The sequence below is a fragment of the Copadichromis virginalis genome, linkage group LG3, assembly GCF_057382275.1.
Source record: "Copadichromis virginalis isolate Kocher_CV1m ecotype Utaka linkage group LG3, C_Virginalis_male_GT1.1, whole genome shotgun sequence".
Taxonomy (NCBI): domain Eukaryota; kingdom Metazoa; phylum Chordata; class Actinopteri; order Cichliformes; family Cichlidae; genus Copadichromis; species Copadichromis virginalis.
The window spans coordinates 6,023,341-6,041,148 of record NC_140620.1 but is presented as its reverse complement, the minus strand read 5'-3'; the positions used below and the strand labels follow the sequence as shown (position 1 = coordinate 6,041,148).

Below are 17,808 nucleotides of genomic sequence, written 5' to 3'. Positions count from 1 at the left end.
ATAAAAAGCACCATGTGATCTTCTTAAATCTTCAAGACAGACATAGTAAAAACATGAGCACATTTGTTTCCTGATAAAATGATGTGACAGGTAGAACAGAGTAAAGTGGTGGTGTTACAGCCTTTCTCCCCTCTGCTGCCAAGGCTGTTAGTCTCTCCCAAACTCAGCTACAGGAATTCCAAATGAATGAAAGCAGCAGAAGTGGCTTTACAAATGAAAGAGGAAGAGGAGAAGAAGAGGAGAGGGAGGCCACCCTGACCATCACTCCAGCTGAAAACATCACACTTCCATTAAAGTTGGTGAGAAAATGTTGAGCAGGATGAGCTGCTGGCTGATCTGGAGGCTGTGGCAGCAGCTCACAGTCACAGTGGATTTCCACTCATGAAAAAGCTCTGGCTGCTTCATTTCTCATCTCATATCAGAGACTTTAATGCTTCACTGAAGCTGTACTGTAATGCTTCCATATTCCAGTGAGGCCTCCATAATGATTTCAGCTGTTCTGTTCACACACTGTGTGCCCTGTATGGCTCAAAGTCTCTGCAACCTGTTTTTATCTGCTATCATCATCCTCATTCACATCCCTCACACACTCTACAGGCTGAAACACCGTCCTGTCACACATCTCCCGTCACCACTCCACTTCTGTCAGCCTTTAAATGAACCCTGCTCAAGTCTGTCACTTCTGTTTGGAGCCAAAAGGAAAAACTGTTGTTCAGTCGTTTGGAAAGACAACATTTCTGAAAGCACTCAAACTTCTTCACTTTTGTCTTCAGACACATCCTGAACATTTAGGAACTAAAGAAAGTTTCAAACATCAATCAAAGACCTGAAATACAGAAAAACAACAACAGCCGCCGTCAGTGAACTCACCTCAGAGTCTCCAGTCGACAGTTTGGACTCTCCAGTCCAGCACACAGAAGCTTCACATCTGAATCCTGCAGCCTGTTCCAACTCATGTCCAGCTCTGTCAGATGGGAGGGGTTGGACTTCAGAGCTGAGGCCACAACTTCACAGTGAGACTCTGAGAGTCGACACTTAGTCAGTCTGTGATGATAGAAAATATAAAATGTGTTATTATAAAAGCAGAAAATCTGCATTATAAACACAGACTGAATGTATATGAAGACACAACAGAGTGAGGTCATAATCTGATGAATCTGCTCTTCACATCTGTGCTTCAGCTCCTCTTACTGTGTTTGACATGACACAACGATTGAGTCTCTCTCAGACCTGCAGACTTTTAATGAGAATCTTTGTTTGGCTTTAATCTGCAGATGAAGGAGGAAGATGGTGTCACATTTAGGCTTCCATAATGTCCACAGTCTGTCACTGAGATCTGAGCCAGAGTCAGAGTGAAGACACACATTTGGACTGTTTCCTGTTTTGAATCTGACTCCAGAACATTTTGAATGAGTTCAGCTCAGTGAAGAGTTCCAGCTGGAAAGATGATCTCTGTTTGCTACCTGCTGTCAGGTACGACTGTTCACGTCCACACGCAGGAAAAACCTGCTGACTGTTACCAAACGGAGCAGAAATCTCATCACTGGACAATAATGAACTCAGAGCTGCTGATATCAGATCTGATTTCAGGGGAACTAAACACAGAAATGATTGGCTCATTTGAGCTTTCTGAGCCATTATCTGCTGGTGTGTCGCTAGTTGGCAGAAAATGATTTGTATTCCTGTTCAGGGCTTCAGTGTTTATGAGTCCAGATCCAGGTGACAGCAAGTCAAAATGATGTTACCTGTCTGTGTCCAGCAGCAGCCTGTATTCACTTTGAATATTGTTATAACCTGACATGGATCAGTTTGTCTTTGATTGGTTTGTAAATGTCACTGTTTCCATTGGACCTGAGTGACGTACAAAGACAGAGAGGGAGAGAAAGGAGAGAGAGGATGGAGACAGCAAAGAGAGAGCAAACACAAACAGGTGAGAGTGGACAGGTGACCAAGGTCAGCAACCAATCAGAGAGCTTCTGTTTGACCCACAGTCACTGATGATGACTGCACATAACCAAGCAGTGTGTTACTCTGATATCAAATATGGATCCTGCTCTTATAATAATGATCATCAGATGATATTATTGTGTTATTTTGTAGCTGAATACGATGTTTGTGTGATTATCAGTGAAAGAAGCAGTGAGGAGGATGGAGAGAGAGAGGGGACAGAGGGTGAAGTTAGAAACACTAAAAGGATTTTTCATGGATTTCATGGATGATTTGAGTGATTTCCAGCAGGACACTTAAACATGTCAGTGGACGTCCTAAAGAACATATTCACTGATATGAAACGTGTCATTGAACAGGATTAATATCAGTGGACACATGATGGAAACAGCTGTGACTGCATGGATGTGACACACGTCAAATCTGTTCTCCACTCTTGGATTTGGGATCCATGGAGCTGCTGCTGAGTCTGTACAATAAAGGAATGGTGTGGAAGGTTGCAGCGTATGGACACAAACACTTTGTGGTTACAATCTGATTTTATTTTCAAAATTAAACTACTAACCTACACTGATGAATGGTGTTAATGATCACATCTGGACTCACCGAGCCTTTCTGCAGTTCCTCACAGCTGGAATCAGTCTCTGTCGTCCCTGCCATGATGTTTTGTACTTCAGCAGGTCCAACTCATCCAGAACCTCCTCTGACATCTGCAGCATGAAGGCCAGAGCTGAGCACTGGATCTCAGAGAGTTCCTTCTCTGATCTGTTCTCTGACTTCAGGAACTCTTGGATCTCCTGATGTACTGAGAGGTCGTTCATCTCCATCAGACAGTGGAAGATGTTGATGCTTCTGTCAGGAGAGATTTCATCACTGTTCATCTCCTTCAGGTTGTTGATGACTCTCTGGATGGTTCCTGGACTGATCTCTGTCTGACCCAGCAGACCTACTAAGAGTCTCTGGTTGGACTCCAGACAGAGGCCATGAAGGAAGCGAACAAACAGGTCCATGTGGCCATTTTTACTCTGGAGCGATTTCTCCATGGCTCTCCTCAGAAATACATCAAGTGATTGGAGATCTTTGTTATCAAAAACACTGGAAATCATCTTGATTAAAGATTTTGGTTTTAGAAACATCTTCAGCACCTCTGTCTTCCTGTTGGTGTGACAGTGGAACATGTAGACTGCAGCCAGAAACTCCTGAATGCTCAGATGAACAAAGCAGTAGACTGGTTTCTGGAAGATCACACACTCTCTTTTGAAGATCTCTGTACAAACTCCTGAGTACACCGAGGCCTCTGTCACATCCAGACCACACTGCTCCAGGTCTTCTTGGTAGAACATGATGTTTCCTTTCTCCAGATGTTCAAACGCCAGCCTCCCCAGCTTCAGAAGAACTTCCCTGTCAGCCTCCGTCAGCTCCGGTGGACTCGTCTCATGTCCCTCATGGTACTTGTTCTTCTTCCTCTTTGTCTGAACCAGCAGGAAGTGTGAGTACATGTCAGTCAGGGTCTTGGGCAGCTCTCCTCTCTGCTCTGTAGTCAACATGTGCTCCAGAACTGTAGCAGTGATCCAGCAGAAGACTGGGATACTACACATGATGTGGAGGCTCCTGGATGTCTTCATGTGGGAGATGATTCTGCTGGACAGCTCTTCATCACTGAATCTCCTCCTGAAGTACTCCTCCTTCTGGGCGTCAGTGAAGCCTCGTACTTCTGTTAGCCTGTCAACACATGTAGGAGGGATCTGATTGGCTGCTGCGGGTCGGGAAGTTATCCAGACGAGAGCCGAGGGAAGCAGATTCCCCTGGATGAGGTTTGTCAGCAGCTGGCTGACTGATGACTTCTGTGTGACATCAGACAGCAGCTTCCTGTTGGTGAAATCCAATGAAAGTCTGCTTTCATCCAGGCCGTCAAAGATGAGCAAAAGCTGAGAGACAGCCAGCTTCTCTGCTGTGACCTTCTGTAATGTTGGATGGAAAACATGGAGCAGCTCCAGAAGACCGTACTGCTCATCTCTGATCAGGTTCAGCTCCCTGAATGAAAGCAGAACCACCACACTGACATGTTGGTTCTCCAAGCCCTCTGCCCAGTCCAGAGTGAACTTCTGCACTGAGAAGGTTTTTCCAACACCAGCCACGCCGTTGGTCAGAACCACTCTGATGGGTCTCTGTTGGTCAGGTAAGGCTTTAAAGATGTCCTGGCACCTGATTGGAGCGTCATGGACGGCGTCCATCTTGGAAGCTGTCTCCAGCTGCCTCACCTCATGTTGGGTATGAACCTCTTCACTCTGTCCCTCTGTGATGTAGAGCTCAGTGTAGATGGTGTTGAGGAGGGTTCTACTTCCTGTTTCATCACTTCCTTCAGTCACACGTTCACATCTCCTCCTCAGACTGATCTTATGTTCATCTAAAACCTCCTGCAGACCAACATCTGCTGAAAGAAAGAAAAACAATGAGACTAAAGAGAAAGAAAACTCTTCAATGTCTGAACAACACAAGAAGTCCAGTTTTCAGAAATGAGTCCATCAGCAGACAGATGTTCAGTCTTACTTTGTACACAGCTGCTCTGACTGGCTGTCTGCAGTCCAGCTCTGCTTCTGGATCTTTCTCCACACTGTGCAGAAGCTCTGATGGTGACACAGAAAAGTCAAAGTGGAGATACTTCTGTCCACCTTTGATTAGACTCATTATAAAAAGGAAAACAAAGTTTGAACACAGTCATGTTTCCAGTTCACTGACTTACATTTATTCCATGGACACTCACTCTAACCTGAACCACAGCTACAACCCAACATTGTTGAGGCCTCATCTCCTCCTTTCCTGACTGTAGAGGTTAAATATGCAACAACCAACAAATAAAAGAATTTGGTTCATTTCAAAGAAATTCACACGGTGACCAAGTAAAGTAACCGTAGTAAAGGAGACAACATCCCGTTGATGGTGGGATTTTTTGAAAGATTTTCTTTAGTCACGTCACCTTCAGGAGGGTGAACACCAGGAAGCCAGCAGGACCATATGCAATCCCTGGCCGGGTCCTGAGACCCTGCGTTGACCAGCTAGCACCGGTGTTCATGGAGATCTTCAACCTCTCCCTGGCCCAAGCTGTGGTTCCCACGTGCTTCAAACAGTCCATTATTGTTCCTGTTCCAAAGAAACAACAGCCCGCTTGCCACAATGACTACTGTCCAGTAGCACTGACTTTAATTGTGATGAAGTGTTTTGAAAGACTGATGAGAGATCACATCACTTCTTCACTTCCTGGCACCATCGACTCACTTCAGTTTGCTTACCGGACTAATTGTTCCCCAGACGATGCCATATCTCACCTGCTCCACACATCCCTGAGTCACCTGGACACTAGCAGAGGGAATTATGTTAGGATGCTGTTCGTGGACTACAGTTCAGCATTCAACACAATAATTCCCTCTAAGCTTTTCACCAAGTTGACGCATCTAGGACTCAGCTCAACACTGTGTCAGTGGATCCTCAACTTCCTCACAGACAGACCCCAATCAGTGAGGGTGGGAAAACAAGTCTCCCCCTCCATCTCACTCAGCACTGGAGTGCCTCAGGGCTGTGTTTTAAGCCCCCTGCTGTACTCACTGTACACTTATGACTGTGTAGCCACACCAGACACCACCTCCATTGTCAAGTTTGCTGACGACACTGCTGTTGTGGGCCTGATCTCCGACAACATCGAGACAGCTTACCTGGAGGAGATTAGGAACCTGGAGACCTGGTGCCAGGAGAATAACCTCCTCCTAAAAATGGTAAATGGCCTGTATTTATATAGCGCTTTACTAGTCCCTAAGGACCCCAAAGCGCTTTACATATCCAGTCATCCACCCATTCACACACACATTCACACACTGGTAAAAACATCAACCTAAACATCAGCAAGACTAAGGAGCTGATCGTGGACTTCACTACAAAGCAGGCGAGGAATTACAAACCCCTCATCATCAGTGGTATGGCAGTGGAGAGAGTGGACAGTTTCCGATACCTGGGTGTCCACATCACTCAGGACCTGTCATGGTCCTGCCACATCAACACCCTGGTTAAGAAAGCCCGTCAGCGTCTCTTCTTCCTCAGAAGACTTAGAGACTTCCATCTGCCACTGAAGGTGCTCAAGAACTTTTACTCCTGCACCATCGAGAGCGTCCTGACGGCAAACATCTGCACCTGGTTTGGGCAGCACCAAGCAGGACAGACGAGATCTGCAAAGAGTGGTGCGCTCAGCCGAATGCATCATTCAATCAGAGCTCCCTGACCTGCTGTCCATCTACACCAAGCGGTGCAAGTCCAAAGCTAGGAAGATTATGATGGACCTCTCCCATCCCAACAATGGACTCTTCTCACTGTTGAGGTCTGAGAAGCGCTTCCGCTCCCTTAAGGCCAAAACAGAGAGAATGAGGAGGAGCTTCTTCCCACAGGCTATTCGGGCCCTGAACCAGGTGTAGGACTGGACTCTCACACACATCACATCACCACACGCACCACCACACATTTCCTATAATCCTATAATTCCTATAGTTTATAATCTTTATAATCTCTTCTGCTATTTGCACATTCTTTACTGTAAATTTCTACGTTAATTTGTAAATTTTGTAGTAACCTGTAAATTGTAAATATTGTAAAACTTTTTTCTGTCATTTAATGGTCGGGCATTGTACAGCTACAAGCATTTCACCCCCATGTCAAACTGTGTATGGTTGTGTGTGTGTGTCACAAATAAAATTTGAATTTGTCACCAAATGCAGTTGAACCACCCGTGGATCCATGTTTGACCATTCTACTACTCTGAGCTCTGCATTTTAATCATTTTATTATTATCATCATTCATTTATACATTCTTTGGAGGGGGGCTATTTCCTAATGCCGCCCTAATAAGGTGATGTTCAAGGGGAAATATAACAGAAACTCTTTCAGTGTTATTCATTAATAAATTAACAGATAAACTGTGAAGAAGAAAAAACTGAGATTTAAAGGAGAGAGTGAGAAACTTGATCATCCATCCTCATAATACATGTTTATCAGTATCTGCTGTGACCATACTGCAGTAATAACTACAAGTCTACATTTCTGTGACTGTTGATCAATCACAGCAGGAATCTGAGCTCATCTCTGCACACAGAGCAGCTTCAGCTCTGGGATAAACTGCTCGCTTCACGTCCTTCTCAGCTCACAGACACTCATCCTGATATTTTCCTTTAACATTTGATGGTATAATTCATCTGAGTTTACACTTTATCTGCATGAATACAGAAAAACAGACCCAAACACCATAAACCATCAGTTTCACCATGTAGAATATATTGTTGTTTCCTTGCTTTTAATTCAGAGAAAAACTCTGATTTGGATTTTCTCTGTTCTCTTTGCCACAGCCCATCCCAGCAGCAGCTGAAGCAGCTGACTGTCACAACACTGAATAACACTTTAGGAGGAATTTCAGAGGTCAGTAAAGCTCCAGTTTCAACATCAGTTAATTAATCATAGTTCATCATAAATGTTAACCTGGCTGGCACACATGTTAATGTTAGCCATGTAAATATTAGCAGTTAGCTGAGGCCACAAGAAGAAGAGGCCCTAGAAGAACAATGGATGATAAGATTAGATTTTCAAGACTAGGCAGAGACGTGTTTTCCTTCACTGTCTCTTACAGAGGAGGGAGCAGATACCAGACGAGGTCACGGAGGTACGGGGAGGATTCGCAGCAGACATCAAGACTGCCACGTCCATGCGAGAGAGCGATGGCTACGATAATCTCTGTTTTTGTCTCCCTATATAATGTTGTACAGCCCATGTGAGGGTTATCCTCTCTGTGAACCAGATGCTTGATTTCACACAGAGGTCCACCAACTAAATTTGATCAGTTATGGAACGATTTACCTGGACAGGCTCCTTCACTCGCTGCTTTTAAACCTCCTTTAAAACACACTTTTACTCCCTGACCTTTGACCCAGTGTGACATGTTGACTCACTACCTCAGACAGCTTAAAAATAGTCTTTTTGTTTTTTGGTGCTGCCTAAAAGAACCGTGAAATATCTGTCCTATATACAGTTATGTTCATATATTTTTGTACTACATCAGGAAACTCAAAAATATAGTTTTTAATATTTTAATCCTTATTTTTTAAACTGTTTTTGTCATTTTTCTTCTCCCATTGCATCAAAAATCATTATTTACACTGAATAAATGAGTCAGCAGCTCTCTTACATTGTTGCTGCAGGTTCATTACTGAAGTTTGGAGGTCTTCCTTTGGAGCAGTCACTCCTCACAGACACACAGCTGGATGCTGCAGATCCTGCTCCATCCTTTTCCTCCATCTTCTTGATGTCAGGGTGGAGTTAGTCTGAGAGGCAAACACACACACTCAGAGGTGCTGTTGTACTGGAAGCATCACACTGACGGGTTCTCATTGATCATTTCATGGAGTTTCTGTGGTAAACACTGTCCTGTGACATATGTGTTATGGTGAGGGTCATGAGGGCTAACCAGCCCCACTCCTTACTCCTCATATTTCAGCCTGAAGCACAATAACAGCCTAAACCTAACCAGGAGGCTGTAACCTCAAAGGGACTTCATGGTTAGAAATAAAGGTTCAATGAAATGAAGCAGATCATAAAAACATGACCCAGATAGCAAGGAGACATTGAACAGATGTTGATTTTCCATCTGAACCATCAGAATCGTCAGGATTGAAATGTCAACACAAAACCAATGTTGAAACAACATTGAAATACTGATGAAACCTGACACTGACATTGAAATAACATTGATTCATTGTTGTTCTGTCATCGTTGATTGTTGATCTATTTATAGTTGACAAGGTGACAACAATCACGTTGAAAAACCATCAATTTATGGTTGAGCGGGAAATTAAAGCTGCTACCACTTGGACTATTCCGCAGCACCCCTATCACATTGGTACATCCCTCCAGGTAACCATTGTCTTGTACAGTAGAGCGGGACATTAGATTTACTCTCAGCGGAATTGACCGGAGAAGGCATCAGTTCATGCACTGCACTGGCTTGCACCACGATTAGTATAAGGTAAGAATGAATGACTTTTTTTTCCTATTCGTTATTTCCACGGTTGCATTTGAATAACAGCAAAAAAAAATAAACAAACTTGTTAATGTAAAGTTTCGGATAAAAAGGTGGGAGCCCGAAATTGTGTCTACTTTCATCTTACAATCCGGCAACAAATAAATTGCACTGCGAACAAAGTCTATCAACAAAGAAAACTGAGATTTTTAAAGACGCCTGCCAGGGTGGATATTTTCGAAAACTCCTTTTACTTTAAACTTGTAGCATTTACATGTGGACGAGGAAGACAGAGAAAACGCAGCGTCAAAGATGTGCACCTATTTTGACGCCATACTGTGCGCCAAGTTTTTGTCTCGGTGCCATGAATTCCTACAATGGCAGACTTTGTCACGGTCGGGCGGATTACATACAGTAATTCGGCGTGCCCGTGTGGCGTGCTGGCTAGACCCAAGCGCGGCGAAGGCTAGCGGTGGGTTTGGAGCAGACACGCAGTTATTCTAGTAACGATCAGTGCACGAAGCGTGGCTTCGGAACTGTCGTTACCGACAGAGAGCGAGCGGAGCCGGGAAGAGAAAAAGGATTGAAGGGAAAATCACTCACGGTTGCTGAATCAGGCGGAGACTGACGTCGGCAGAGTTTGGGAGCTCCTGACACGAAGAGAATGATGTCTGAGCGGCGAACAGGTGGGTGGCGTCTCTCTTTTAACCCTGGCCCCGTCACCGGCTGACAGACTTAGACAAAATACTGTTAATTTTATTATCTTCAGTGTTTAAATGCTTACATATACACATGCAGTTGTATGTGTAAAAAAAAAAAAGTTTGTTTTATCGGGTTTGCTTGTAATTGTTGCCTATATACATTTTAAGCTATTATTTAGTTCTATCAATAGATCAAGTTTTGTAGTGACTATGAAATATATTGTAATTATCTGTTTCCTGTTTATCCTAGACAGGGCAAAAAAGGACTCCAAATTAAGAAAAAAGATAAAAATGAAAGACTGGTGAATTGTGCAGTTCAGCACTGGTGGTACAGAAATAGTCCCTAGTTCATGGATAAGTGGGGAGAAATTGTCATGGCCTCCATATCCTCCGTGAGACACATTCAGGATCCACGCCGCAGTAAAGAGGAGAGTTCATCCTGGTGCAACATGGCTCACCTATGCACCAGTCCGACTTCTAATAAGCCATGGTGGGTATCATCTGGATTGGTGTTGTATAAATGTAACAATAACAAGTTTTTCGTGTCCTAATTTATGTCTGGCAATACATTGTTTGTACTTCCAGACACATTTCACGAAGCAGAATGCAGTCTTCAGAAATATCTAAGTGAACACAAAGCCGTGTACACTTGTCCACTTCAAAAATTCCTTGTATACTGTACCTTCTTGCACATCTCCTTTTCCTGTGTGTGTTGTTATAAATCAAACTGTAACTTTAGGAAAAAATATTCCAAAAGCACATTTGTAATTACTTATGACCGTTTTCAACTTTTTTTCTTTAGACAAAATCCCCTGTACACATATAGTGACTCAGAGGATGAGTAGCCCACAAAAAAACCGTTTCCCCAGGCCCCTCGAGTGAAAATACCAGGTAATAAAATACTGTCTAGTGTCTTTGTACATATCTGTATGTGACACAAGGAAACTTTTGACAAGTTGTCTGTATTCTTAAATGCTTAAAAAAATTATCTTTTTCTGTCAGACCTGATGAGAGCTGTTAGCGAACTCTATGAGGAGGTCAGAGCCATCCGCAATACTGGCTGCAATGAATCGGTAGATGCTGGGGTACTGCCTCTGGATTTGCCCTTGCACAACATTGAGGAGCTAAACAATGCAGAGGCAGCACTTCAATCACAAGAGGCAAATAAGGCAAAGGTAAGTATATAAAGGTTATGATAGGTTTGTAGCTTGTACCTATCCGCTGGAACGTTGAAGACAATATAATTACACCGCAAAGCAAGACACGAAGTAGGCAAAGTTCTTCATGTTACTCGTGCACGGGAGAAAACCGAAGAGGCGCCGTTCCCTCGCCTGACCCGGTTGCTCTCGTCCGTTCTCCCGTACCACTGTTCTTTTATTGAGGTTACATGAATATGCATAGGTTCATTAACATATGACGTCTACATTCACACAAAGAATACCTTGCCTGTGTATGTGGGTGTGTGTGTGTGTGCGTGTGTGTGTGTTTGTATGTGGGTGTGTGTATGTGGGTGTGTGTGTGTGTGTGTGTGTGTATGTGGGTGTGTGTGTGTGTGTGTGTATGTGTGTGTGTGTGTGTGATATCTGTGTGAGGTCAAGATGTGACCCTGTGAAGACTCCCCAACGCTGGCGCCTAGAAGTCTAGAAGCAGATTCATCTAAACAAAAGGCTCTTATACTTAAACAGATATACGTATGCTTGCTATACCATAAATCAAAGATAAACTCTCCTAGGGAGTATGTGATTTATGCCAAGGACACTCTAGAGGAATGAATTCACTTCCTTCTACACAGAGTTAATACAGACCTCCTTTAAGATAAAACATTCTTTCAATCTACAAATGATTATACACTTCTAAGCATATATGAGTAAATATTTCTAAGCATAAATGACAATCAACAATACAAAATCTATCAGGTTATGTACACTTTGTAACTATAAAGTGTAATAGCTGTCAGATGTGATTTAAATACATAACAACGGCCTGTTGATTAAACACACAAGCACTTGCATACACATTTAAGACATAAGACAAGCTAATTCCATCTCTTAAAATGTGTCTATAGGTGAGACGCTTTGCCTTGACTAGAGGGACCACACTGGAGGTGCGAGTCCGCCGTGTAATGGCTTATGCCATTACAAACGAGCTGGCCTCGGTACTAAACTGGGCAGGGAAAAAAACCAAGGACCAGACAAAGCAAAAAATGGCATTTAAAGATACAGCGCTCTGCAAATGCATATTTGGTAAGTTTTACCGTTTTGTTGCTTTATTACTTTGTCTTTCTTAATAACAAGACTTTCATGTCCGGTTAATCTGGAGATGGAGTCTTTGGTCTTTGGCTTGTTTAGTCCTCAGGTTGTAGTTTGTACAGCCCGAGGACCCCATGTTTATTTTGTTTTAAAGGATACATGGCACACCATGTATCCTTTAAAACAAGACTAAGACTTATCACTTTTTCCGCTCATAGCTCTTTGGGAATCAAATGCGGCAGTTTGCAGATTTACGTCTGGTGACTTTCATGTTTATCAGCCTAGGAGTTTACATACTTTCTCCCCGCTGAAGACAGTTAACAAGAGCTTATTCATGTGCTCTAATCTCTAATTCACTTTTTTGTTTGTGTGTGTGTGTGTGTGTGTGTGTGTGTGTGTGTGTGTGTGTGTGTGTGTGTGTGTATTTTTGTCCTAGATGATCTGACGCAGCAGTTAGGGGCAAACTCTATGTCCAAGTTTGTCTTTGCACAAGCAGTGCAGAAATGGCTCCGATACGCCCCAGATCATTTGGGTGGTGCAGGACGCACATCCATGCATCCCCATCCCAGAGTAAAAAATTACAAACTTCTGTGAAACATAGAAATGTAAATAGGAAACTGTCTTTTAATAAAGTATTTAGCAAACGAAACATGCCTATTGACCTTTTTTTGTTTATTTTTTTTCTGTTACATCACATGCAATGCTTTCTTATTTTAGGATAATAATATTGACATGATACATTGTGAGACATTTGTTTATTTTTTTTTATAAAGGGTGTCCAATTTGAGGAATAAGTACAATGTGTGTTTAGGTGGTTTAAGTATTGATGGAAACATGCAGTAGTTTAGTATTGGTTAAAATACCTATAAAGAAAGGTAGGTTTCCAGTCATGATTTAACTGTTGTTTTAATAAAAAGCAACTGTGCGAAAGAGGTGGAAAATCAACACCATAGCTCAACAGTGTTTCAATATCAGATTCTGACATTGTTTCAATATCAACAGTATTAGAAAATATAAAGTTGAATCAATGTCAGGTTTCAACATTGATTCAACATCAAAACCTGACGTTGTTTCAACGTTAACCCTTTAAGATCTACCATAGAACCAAGTCCGCCAGAGCTTATATTATATTTTTACATGCTGTGGAGCCATTTTTGGGAGCATTTCAAGTTGCTATACATCAATACAACCATTATAGCCCAAACTTTAATAATATGTCTGCATTAGGTGCATAGTAATTACATAAATTGCAAAAAAGTGCAATAAACTACAAAAAATAGAAAATCGTTTTTGTTTTTTTAACATATACAGGGAGTGCCGAATTATTAGGCAATTTGTATTTTGAGGAATAATATTATTATTGAACAACAATCATGTTCTCAATGAACCCAAAAAACTCATTAATATCAAAGCTGAATGTTTTTGGAAGTAGTTTTTAGTTTGTTTTTAGTTTGAGCTATTTTAGGGGGATATCTGTGTGTGCAGGTGACTATTACTGTGCATAATTATTAGGCAACTTAACAAAAAACAAATATATACCCATTTCAATGATTTATTTTTACCAGTGAGACCAATATAACATCTCCACATTCACAAATATACATTTCTGACATTCAAAAACAAAACAAAAACAAATCAGTGACCAATATAGCCACCTTTCTTTGCAAGGACACTCAAAAGCCTGCCATCCATGGATTCTGTCAGTGTTTTGATCTGTTCACCATCAACATTGCGTGCAGCAGCAACCACAGCCTCCCAGACACTGTTCAGAGAGGTGTACTGTTTTCCCTCCTTGTAAATCTCACATTTGATGATGGACCACAGGTTCTCAATGGGATTCAGATCAGGTGAACAAGGTGGCCATGTCATTAGTTTTTCTTCTTTTATACCCTTTCTTGCCAGCCACGCTGTGGAGTACTTGGACGCGTGTGATGGAGCATTCTCCTGCATGAAAATCATGTTTTTCTTGAAGGATGCAGACTTCTTCCTGTACCACTGCTTGAAGAAGGTGTCTTCCAGAAACTGGCAGTAGGACTGGGAGCTGAGCTTGACTCCATCCTCAACCCGAAAAGGCCCCACAAGCTCATCTTTGATGATACCAGCCCAAACCAGTACTCCACCTCCACCTTGCTGGCGTCTGAGTCGGACTGGAGCTCTCTGCCCTTTACCAATCCAGCCACGGGCCCATCCATCTGGCCCATCAAGACTCACTCTCATTTCATCAGTCCATAAAACCTTAGAAAAATCAGTCTTGAGATATTTCTTGGCCCAGTCTTGACGTTTCAGCTTGTGTGTCTTGTGCAGTGGTGGTCGTCTTTCAGCCTTTCTTACCTTGGCCATGTCTCTGAGTATTGCACACCTTGTGCTTTTGGGCACTCCAGTGATGTTGCAGCTCTGAAATATGACCAAACTGGTGGCAAGTGGCATCTTGGCAGCTGCACGCTTGACTTTTCTCAGTTCATGGGCAGTTATTTTGCACCTTGGTTTTTCCACACGCTTCTTGCGACCCTGTTGACTATTTTGAATGAAACGCTTGATTGTTCGATGATCACGCTTCAGAAGCTTTGCAATTTTGAGACTGCTGCATCCCTCTGCAAGATATCTCACTATTTTTGACTTTTCTGGGCCTGTCAAGTCCTTCTTTTGACCCATTTTGCCAAAGGAAAGGACGTTGCCTAATAATTATGCACACCTGATATAGGGTGTTGATGTCATTAGACCACACCCCTTCTCATTACAGAGATGCACATCACCTAATATGCTTAATTGGTAGTAGGCTTTCGAGCCTATACAGCTTGGAGTAAGACAACATGCATGAAGAGGATGATGTGGACAAAATACTCATTTGCCTAATAATTCTGCACTCCCTGTATTTCTAGTTAGAGAAATTTAAGAGGCTTATCCCTCAAAACTGTAAATACAAAAAAGTTGCACAAACTAGTTTCCCACCACAGGAAATTTATTTTAAGTGTCTTCATAGTTTTATTTTTGAAATACACCAATTTTTATATACTGCAGGAAAAACGAAAATAAATATTATAGTGCAAATTTGCAAAATAACAGCATATGCATCAAAATAAACTATTTCCAGCAGTGCAATATGAGTCCTAAGCATCCCAGAAACGACACAGAAAGTCATGAAGTCAAATATAACTTTTAAAAACACAAGTATAAGCTCTTCAGGCCACGATGGTAAAAAAAAAACTACATTTCCGCAAAATGACGTCACTTCCGGTTTCGGGCAGGTCATGCGGTCATGTGATAGTTCGCGCTGATGGACGTAGTAAGTGTTACAAACAGCTGATCGGATCGGCGAAGCGTGTTTCTGGAATATCATGTTTTTGTTGCTGCAAGTGCTTTTTATGCAGTTTTTGCAAAGCTATAAGTGGAAGGAAACTGTGACCTAGGACAAGCTGATGGCATAAGATGTAAGTACAACTCCTCCAGTTTCATATGCAAAAAAAATGATTGCGCTAGCTTACGTGGTTGCAGAGCTACCGGGATTTAAAAATAGTTACGCAAAACAGAGCGTGCCCGCTCCGATCGGCTGTAAAGGGTTAAAAAAGGGTGCAAGAGTGACATTAGGTCAACGTCACACTTCAACGTTGATTCAATGACATCGCCTGATATTGACTCAACATAGTTTCAATGTTTCCTTGCTATCTGGGGAGTTCCAACTTTAAAAGAAGCATCCACACGATGACGGCACAGCAGAGGAGCACTTTCTCTAACACACTGATTCAGTTCCACTGACACAAGGACACACACAGGAAGGCACACACACACAAGCCTTTATAAGAAACAACACAATCATCTGCGCTTGACTTGTCAATCCAAGTCCTTAGCCCATGAGCCCGCGGTATCAGACCACAGATATTCCCTTACTTTGAAAAAATAAAGCCAGTTTTCAGAACAGACCTGATGTTTATGCTACAGCCTGTTTACCAATATAATCAATATCAGATATCAGAGCAACAGAAACCTCGGTGATCAGGACGCTGGGACTGAGAACTAGTGATGGGTCGTTCGCGAACGAAATGGCTCTTAGAGCCGGCTCTTTGACGTGAACGACGCGAGCCGGCTCCTTATCGCGAGCCGTCACGTGGGTTTTTTTTTTTCTTTCTCTCACCCTCTCTCTCTCTCTCTCGCACTTTTTTTCCGCTTCACTTCGCACCTGAGCCTTGTGCTTTATGCTGGGCAGAGGGGGGAGGGGCGGTAGTTACACTCAGTAGCACAGGAACAGAGCCAGTGGGGGAGAGAGAGAAAGAGAACCAGGGACAACAACGTCACATTAGAAAGGTATAGTAATCATCCACAACTATTTTCGGTTGCAGATGATAAAGGATTCAGAAAGTTTATTCATGCAGGCCCATATGACAGAGAATATGCATCTTCTTTTTGTTTTCATATTATAATTTATATTTAATTGTGTTGTGGTTTGCAGTGTTTTGTGTTGTTTTCACTTTAAATTTGTAAAAGGAAAAAGCTGAAAATTTAAATAGTTAAAAGTTGAAATGTGAATAGTTGATTTTTGTATTATATGATTTATTTATTACATTTTATGTGGAGTGAAAAAATAAAAGTATATTTACAGTGGCCCCTACAGACAAAGCACATACAAACTTCAAATCACGTACGAACTCTGAAGCACGTACAAACTCCAAAACACGTAAAAACACGTACAGACTCCAAAACACGTACAAACTCCAAAACACGTAAAAACTCCAAAACACGTACAAAAAACTCAGAAGCACATAAAAACTCAAAACACGTACAAAAGACAACAGAAGTGCTCCAGGATGCTGGGCGCAGTGTTGAGCTTTTGTTATCTTGTGGCTACACAAGCCAGCAAGTACCAATGACAGGATTTGGTGTGTGGTAGTAACAGGTAAATGAACTTTTTTTTAAATTATTTGAATATATATGAGTGCCTGTGTATAAATACACAAACAATACACACATGCTTTCAATTGTGTAATTTAAGTGATCTAGTAGCTCTGCTTTGGAAGTTCAGTTCATGCTAGAAATGTGTTTTGGAGTTTGTACGTGTTTTGTCTCTAGGGGCCACCGCATATATTTATATATAAACATATACAAATAAAACCACTTTTTTTTACGTTAGTAATTCCTTTTGTGCATAATTTTATATTATTGTTAATAATAAATTAATTAAAGCGACAAAACAACCTGAAGAGCCGGTTCGGAGCCGAAAGAGCCGGCTCTTTTTAGTGAGCCGAACCGAAAGACCCGGATCTCTAAAAAGAGCCGGAAATCCCATCACTACTGAGAACAGGAAGTGGCTCAAACGTTACAGTTTCATAACGTCACCCTGAACTCCACTCACGGAGTTTCTGTCTCCATTGTAGTTTTTAAAGTCCCGTGATAAAGGCGGGTCTTTCTGTGAATCCGCACGCTCATTGGCTAATAGCTCGAGATTGACACATCGTTATCCAATGAGCGTGCGGGAACTTCCGACATAAAGTTGTTTCCTTTGAAAAACCAAAGTCTGATTATTTTTGCCTCCACTGACGGAGCCTGTTGTTCCCGCCACAGAGACACAGTAATGTCAGAGCGGTGTTAACACTCACCCTGCCTCAGCACAGCTCTCACTCTCCTCCTGCTCTCTCACACTAAACGGAGGCTCAGCTAAACTCACTTCCTCTCTACTTACAGGAAACCAGCGCTCAGAGGAGCCGACCGGCCTCACATTTCACCCACAGACACGAACAGCGTGGAATTATTTTATGTCATAAGAAGAAACATATTCATGTTAACACTCACCTGCCTCAGCTCCACCTTCTTCCTCCTCTCAACGGAGGCTTTCACTTTCACTACTGCTCCCTAAACACAGAGGATGCTGGGA

At 42.3% G+C, this 17,808-nt stretch overlaps 1 protein-coding gene across 1 annotated transcript; it reads right to left on the bottom strand.

Annotated features, from left to right (window-relative positions):
* Window positions 1–866: 866 nt before the first annotated feature.
* On the bottom strand, window positions 867–17,771 carry LOC146712443 (protein NLRC3-like). Its single transcript, XM_085443223.1, has 5 exons — window positions 17,727–17,771; window positions 8,165–8,300; window positions 4,498–4,574; window positions 2,554–4,381; window positions 867–1,044 (listed from the first exon to the last, which is right to left on the bottom strand). The coding sequence occupies exons 2-5, from the start codon at window positions 8,272–8,274 to the stop codon at window positions 867–869; spliced, it is 2,193 nt and encodes a 730-aa protein (XP_085299349.1). The 5' UTR covers window positions 8,275–8,300; window positions 17,727–17,771.
* Between the last annotated feature and the right edge of the window lie 37 nt (window positions 17,772–17,808).

Excerpts from the sequence above, each read along its gene's own strand:
- LOC146712443 (XM_085443223.1), bottom strand. The coding sequence starts at position 8,274 with ATGGAGGAAAAGGATGGAGCAGGATCTGCAGCATCCAGCTGTGTGTCT. Across the intron at positions 4,575-8,164 it reads AATGAACCTGCAGCAACAAT|AGCTTCTGCACAGTGTGGAG; the intron begins GTAAGAGAGCTG and ends TGTCACCATCAG. Across the intron at positions 1,045-2,553 it reads AGGAACTGCAGAAAGGCTCG|ACTGACTAAGTGTCGACTCT; the intron begins GTGAGTCCAGAT and ends CTATCATCACAG.